Source organism: Ciona intestinalis, unplaced genomic scaffold (assembly GCF_000224145.3).
Source record: "Ciona intestinalis unplaced genomic scaffold, KH HT000159.2, whole genome shotgun sequence".
Classification (NCBI taxonomy): Eukaryota; Metazoa; Chordata; class Ascidiacea; order Phlebobranchia; family Cionidae; genus Ciona; species Ciona intestinalis.
In genome coordinates, this window is record NW_004190481.2 from 60,439 (window position 1) to 67,764 (window position 7,326).

The 7,326-nt window shown below is 33.9% G+C and overlaps 1 protein-coding gene across 7 annotated transcripts in view; it reads right to left on the bottom strand.

The window, feature by feature from the left end:
• The window catches only part of LOC100180818 (CUB and sushi domain-containing protein 1), a 16,908-nt gene extending 12,989 nt beyond the window's left edge, over nt 1-3,919 (bottom strand). For 6 of the 7 annotated variants that reach the window (XM_026839136.1, XM_026839134.1, XM_026839138.1 and 3 more), the window contains exons 1-8: nt 3,742-3,919; nt 2,683-2,827; nt 1,421-1,659; nt 1,204-1,345; nt 728-942; nt 523-664; nt 230-450; nt 29-170 (exon numbers count right to left, since the gene is read on the bottom strand). In XM_026839136.1, coding sequence (XP_026694937.1) covers nt 29-170; nt 230-450; nt 523-664; nt 728-942; nt 1,204-1,345; nt 1,421-1,659; nt 2,683-2,827; nt 3,742-3,828 — 1,333 coding nt within the window. In that variant the 5' untranslated portion in view covers nt 3,829-3,919. Of the gene's footprint in view, nt 1-28; nt 171-229; nt 451-522; nt 665-727; nt 943-1,203; nt 1,346-1,420; nt 1,660-1,989; nt 2,083-2,682; nt 2,828-3,741 lie in introns of those variants that run through there. The other variant, XM_026839135.1, reaches the window with a different exon arrangement.
• Between the last annotated feature and the right edge of the window lie 3,407 nt (nt 3,920-7,326).

A 7,326-nucleotide genomic window follows, 5' to 3' on the forward strand; every position in this document is an offset into this window, starting at 1 on the left:
TCAACAAAAAATGTAGTAATAGACTTACCCACAAATGTTGCGTTAAACCCAGACCTGGTGACAGACCTATCTGAAGTGAATCTTAAAGTGAGTGTATTGTCAACGGATGTATATATTCTGTTTGAATAAATTCCGCTAATTCTTGCCAACTGTGTACCATCACTTGAAATCTAAAAATACAAGTTACAAGAACAAAACAATAAAAAAAATTCATAAAATATTCACTTACAGTTAAATAATCATAACTTGTTTCTGTTGAAAATCTTATCAAATTGAGTTGAACCCTCATTCCATCAGAGGCAGTTATCGTCCAAGTACAATCGACATTGTTTAGATAATTGTTGGGAAAATTAGGTGATGTGATTGGCTGACTGGTTGAAGTGGCAACAGCATTAAATCCACATGAAAATGCTCGTGTTGTTGATTCTGTTGTTACAACTGGCATATACTCTGAAATTGATTTTGTGTCTTACAAATTATAAGAAATTTTTATTAATACAAAAAAAGTAGTAAAAGACTCACCAACAAATGTTAAATTAAATCCAGACCTGGTGACAGACCTATCTGAAGTGAATCGTATAATAACAGAATTTTCGCTTGCAATATATGTTTTATTTGAGTAAGATCCACTTATTCTTGTCAACTGCCTACCATTGCTGAAAATCTAAATTGAAATTTGGATTGGTTCTGGAATTTAATTTAATTTGCATAAGAATCAATCTCTTACAGTTAAATAATCATAATTTCTTTCTGTTTTAAATCTGTGCAAATTCAACTGAATTCTCATTCCATCAGAGGCAGTTATCGTCCAAGTACAATTGGCATTGTTTGGATAATTGTTGGGATAATTAGGTGATGTGATCAGCTGACTGGTTGAAGTGGCAACAGCATTGAATCCACATGTTAAAGCTGCTGTTGTAGTCGTTGCAACATGCTGGTATTCTAAAGTATTGGTTTATTACTTTTAACATTAGTGTATAAAGCTCTTCTCTGCTACCATTGTGGGTGTATAAAATCAAAATTATAATCACTTAGAAAAATAACATATATAGGCCCTACTTGTTAATAGTATGCTGGCATGAGTTGTATAAAACATAACACCAGTATTTAACGAATGTTGTTTTTCTGCTATGCTATGGTAAAGCAAGTTACATTTATTGTATACTTGTACAAACAATGAAAACTGTTATTCTGAAAACTCACCAACAAATGTTGCATTAAACCCAGACCTGGAAACTGACCCATCTGAAGTGAATGCCAGAGTTAGAGTACTACCAGTTGATCTGTATATTTTATTTGAATGAGATCCACTTAGTCTTACCAACTGTGATCCATCACTTGAAATCTAAAATACAAAACACATGTCCAAATATTAAGAGACATATTGCAGGGTCTCACAGTTAATAAAACAATCTCTTACAGTTAAATAATCATAGTTTCTTTCTGTTACAAGTATTATCAAATTGAGTTGAACCCTCATTCCATCAGAGGCAGTTATCGTCCAAGTACAATCGACATTGTTTGGATAATCGTTTGGATAATTAGGTGATGTGATTGGCTGACTTGTTGAAGTGGCCACAGCATTGAATCCACATGAAGCCAAATTATTTGTTGTTGTTGTTGTTGTTGTTGTTGTTGGAGTTGTCACTGCCCCTGCCACTAAAATATACAACCCTTTAGATATACATACTTACATTTTATAAAATTGGGTAGGCTATACTTAATATTTTAAAGTTACCAAAATAAATAATTTAATTTGCACATACATTTTTTTCTTTACAGTGTAAACAAATAAATCACAACACATGTTTAAAACTGATGTTTCTAATTAATGACTTTTGTTATAAAATGAATAACTGTTTTATAAGTTCTTTGGTACTTGATGTTTAATATAGTAATGTGCAATGTAGTTTCTGTTCCAAATAATGAAAATAATTGAAACATAAATGAAAATGTTACAGATAACACTGTGACTTCAAGAATACTGACTTAGTAGCCTATCCTAATATGCTGCTGCTATTAAACGGTTGCATGTAGTTAAAACCCATCGTAAAAGAAACTCACGGTTACAATTGGCTCAATTGTTTTTTTATTTATTAATTGAATCTAACTTGTTTTATCCTCGCGTGGTCGGAAAACGCCGGTCGTTATAACACTAGTGTTCTGTTTCATACACCTCTTGCCAGCTTACGAGGTACCATCTATGTTACTTTGTTGGTGATTAATTTTTGTGGATGAATAACTCTATAACAGCAGATTTACTACAGGCAATACGAAACGACAATACAGCTGGAAACGAGACTAATGATTGTAAATTAACGATGTAAAGACGCGCGAAAGAGATACCTCGCGCGTAATCAGTGACGTAACGAGAGACGCTACCAAAAAACCTTAACAGTTTTAGTTGGATGGGGTAGATGAGACACTCATTCGTTTTATTTTCTGGTCCCATTTGGTAGTAAACAAAGAACATTAAAAGAATTCTAAAACCGTATTCTCACGACTCTCATAGACCGTTGTTAATTGTTTTAAACACGATCAGGGTATTTGGATATTATGTGCTAAAAGTCTCCCATCTTACTTCACAGTACTATAACTTTAATTCGGGGTATAGGCGACCACACAAAGTGTTTAAAACATATCATATAGCGAGCAAAATTGAAACTAAAACACGAGACTTACGTGAGTAAGAAATTCGAAATCCTTTAGCATTAACAGTACCGTCAGTTGTAAACGCGATCATAACTTGGTTGTCTATAGACACCACTTCCTGTCCATCTTCAATGTGGCCGAGAATTGGTGCCAAAATGACACCACCACTAACAATCTGAAAACAAATATTGTAAATTTGAAGAAAAATTTAATAAGCGACTGGAGACTGCTGAATTTAAGAACAAAACTGTAGCAAAAAAGCTATAAAAACACACAACTAAAGCAAAAATATACGCAAATTACTCAGATCGGATTAAAAAAATTTATAACCCAAGATTGCGTCGAATTGTGATTTATAAACAATAGACTATGCAAATACGTAGAATGTAGCATGCTTTATATGCTCGTGTAGTCGGGAAATGACACTCATTATAACACGGGGTCGATGCTTGACGGCAACACTAATACTGATCGGTGTATGTGTCTTTGGGCAAGACACTTAACTGACATTGCTCCAACCCAGCGATCACCAATGGGTTGTCCCAATTATGAGCCATTTAAAAAACAAAAATTAAGCACAAAGTTGAAAAGTGTGGTAAATTGTAAGCACACGGGGATAAAAAGTGATGCGAAAAATACGCGTCTGACTGCGATACGGTGTCTTATAGCACCGGCCGTACGAATGACTTAAATATGAGCTTTATTTCGGGGTGTTGGTATAATGGGCCACACCGGGCTTAAATCCCAAGTCCTTGACAGAGACCTCACCAATGGAGAATAAAAAAAATAACACGGGTGTTCTGTTTCGTAGACCTCGTGCCAGCTTATAAGTAAGGTATTTTACTTTATTTATTTTTTAAGTGCGGCCGATAATTTTGAACCCATTAGGTACCGTTATAAGTGTTTTGCCTAAAGACACATACGCCAACAATGGTAGCAGCGACAAGCCTTGAACCAATTCCCTCTTGGCAAGAGGCAGGCGCGCTAACCACTTTCTCACGCCGGCCGATATAAATGTTTTTTGCACCTGGTCTTTATTTAAAATACAACACTGCGAATCTTCATAAAAATTTAATATTGCATAAATACCGTAATGTAATCAAGGATTGGTTGAATCCGTATTTCTTCAATTGTGATCAAAATTTGGCTTCCGTTGGGCGCGGTTATTCTCCACATACAAAACGCATTGTGTGGGTAGTTGGACGGCCAACCAGGAGAAGTCAAATTCTGCGTCGCGCTGGTCGCGGTTAGGTTGAAAAAACATGTGTCTACAGATAAAACGGTTTTAAACTGTATGAAATGTATCATCTTATTTTATAGTTTGATATGATTTAACGAGCATTTAAAAGCTTGACATTATGCTTTTTTGTCATTAAAAAAATTAGGACATACTTAATTGACGATTCAGCAAACAGATAAAACGGTTTTAAACTGTATGAAATGTATCATCTTATTTTATAGTTTGATATGATTTAACGAGCATTCAAAAGCTTGATATCATGCTTTTTTGTCATTGAAAAATATTAGAATATACAATAGGGTGGGGGGAAGACGGGACACCTTTTAACTCTATTTTCTCGCCCCGTTTAGTAGTAAACAAAAACCATTCAAGAAATTAAGAAGCTATATGCCAACGACTCCCATTGACCGTTAGTAATTGTTCAAAACACGATCAGGATATTTAGATATTATGTGCTAAAGATGTCCCATCTTCCCCGCCCTACTACACTTAGTTGACGATTCAGCAAACTACAAATTTCGGCAGTTTTAATATAATCAGCGAGCACTTAAAATAAGCTTTTTAATATTATGCTCTATCTTTCGTTGAAAGTGATGCTTTTTTGCTCGTTAAAAATGTTGTATTCTGCAAAAACAAATAGATGTAATATATCAACCATTTTATTACTACAATACTAAATTGACGATTTAAACTCGCAGATTACAAAATTTCGTCAGTTTTAATTTGATTCAGTGAGCATTCAAAATGAGAATTCTATTATTACAATTTTCTTGGTCTTTCAAAGTGTCATATTTTCTAACATCTAATTTTTGATAAAATAGAGTGGGGGAAGATGGGACACACTTATCACATAATATCCAAATATTCTGATCGAGTTTTAAACAATTAACAACGGTTTATGGGAGTCGTGAGAATACAGTTTTATAATTCCTTGAATGTTTTTCGGTTACTACCAAATGGGACGAGAAAACAGAATGTATAGGTGTCCCATTTCCCCCCACCCTACTATAATTAACAATATAGCAATCACCGTGTTTTTTGTATCATAAAATGGGGACCCGCAAAAAAAAAACATATTTTTAAACGTGTCTCAACTTACTTATCGTATTGTAACTTTGAATTAGTTATGACGGACATACTGCGTTTAATTTGTTCACGTTTGTATAGACCAAAGCATATCCGTATATGATTCATAATAATAACATTAACGTATTGTGTCTTCGGTGACGGTAGCAAAGATTTAGAAATAGTTAAAATAAATGGCTAGTTTGTGCGTTAGGTGTAGCGACCACGCTTATTTTCTTCCAACTAAATGTAAATATGTTTTTAACTGTAAGCATGGTTTAACAACTGTTGTTTTGTCGCTATATCATGTCCTTTCGCTTAAAATATTTTTTAATTTTCGCTACCGTAATCGAAGAGACAAATAAAAGTAATTATTATTATAGTTTAAACGACAAAAAGCAGTTGCTAAAACACGTCAAAAGTTAATAGAATATTTACATTTAACGTGTTAGAGGTTTAGCTGCAATTTATCTTTTAGCAACATTTGCAGTAAAGGATAAACAGGAAATCGTGCTCGCCTAATGGATTTTGAACACATAACCGGGCGCAGTTTACCACACGTTTGAACATAAGACTCGTCACGTTTCTGAGACCGAAAACTTTCCACCGGTTTGTCTGGGCACGCTTTTTCGTTTCGTAACCCGTTGAAGAATAACTACTTTATTGCGCAATTTTGTGCAGCATAGCAAAAGCTAATTGCACATATGACGTAATTATGTCTGTTGGCTGGTTCAGAAGTGCATTTGTAAAGGAAGATCACGAATAAAATAAACGAAAACAACCTTTTCTTTTTTTAAAACTTGGCTTTTTGTATTCGTGTATGAATTTATGATAATATAACGCGTGTTATCGGTATTATACCAGCTACCATGTCTTTCCAAACTAGAACGCATAAAATTCGTTCATTCGAATTTAGTAGGGTAGGGGAAGACGGGACACCTTTAGCACATAATACCCAAATATGCAGATCGTATTACAAACAACTAACAACGCCTTTTTAGAGTGGCGAGGATACGGTTTCATAATTCTTTTACCGTTCTTTGTTTACTACTAAATGGGACGAGTAAAAAGAATGAAAAGGTGTCCCATATTTCCCCACTTTTACTATAGAAATGTTTTATTTCTGGTCTTATCCTTTAAAACACATTATACAGCAAAATTGCTTTACCTATATCAGTAAAAATCAAAGCAAAGTCGGCATCAGAAAAAGGACAGAGTTTGACAAAGAGTTTGTATAATATTACGTGCAAACACATTTTATACGTTTGTCTTGTCGATTGCTACAGGCTTACATTTTTTGTAATACGTCATGCGCTTTAACTGTAATTGATGATACAGCACGTAGGATTGGAAAGTTCAGTTCGCCAAAAAACTTCGAGTTCATCAATTCGGCGAGTAACATATTATAGGGTGGGGGAAGATGGAACAGCTTTAGCACATAGTATCGAAATATCCTGATCATGTTTTTAACAATTAACAACGGTCTATGGGAGTCGTCAGAATACGGTTTTATAATTCTTTGTTAACTACCAAATGGGACAAGAAAATATATAAAAAAATGTCCCATCTTCCCCACTTTGGAAAGAAAATAAGCGACTACGCTTATTTTCTTCCAATTAAATGTAAATATGTTTTTAACTGTAAGCGTGGTTTTACAACTGTTGTTTTGTCGCTATATTCTGTTTTTTTTTTCGTTTAAAATATTTCCAAATCTTCGCTACCGTAATCGACAAAAAAGTTATTATTATTACTATAATAGTGTGAGAAAATGACAATTTTGCCGGTGCGATTTATTAACGTGTTATTGTAAAAATATGGTTCTACTCTTATTGATAAATAACATTGCTGTAAAACATTTTTAGAAACATAAAAAGATCAAACTTTTTCTTGAGCCTATGAAAATCCTTTATCAGTTCCTACTTGGAAAATGGGTAAAGGCAAACACATTTAACTTTTAATAAAAATATACTTTTTTAATTTTATATATAGTAGGGTGGGGTAAGATAGGACAAATTTTTACTCTGTTTTCTTCTCCACTTTGGTAGTAAACAAAGAACGTTTAAAATTTATAAAACCGTATTCTCACGACTCTTCTATACTATTGTTAATTGTTTAAAACAAAGTCAGGATATTTGGATATAGTAGGTTGGGGGAAGATGGGACACCTTTTCATTCTATTTTCTCGTCCTATTTAGTAGTAAACAAAGAACATTCAAAGAATTATGAAACCGTATCTTCACGGCTCCCATAGACCGTTGTTAATTGTTTAAAACACGGTCAGGATATTCGGATAGTATGTGCTAAAAATGTCCATCTTCTCCCATCCTAATATATATATATTAGCTGTCCGTCTTACTAATACATTACTA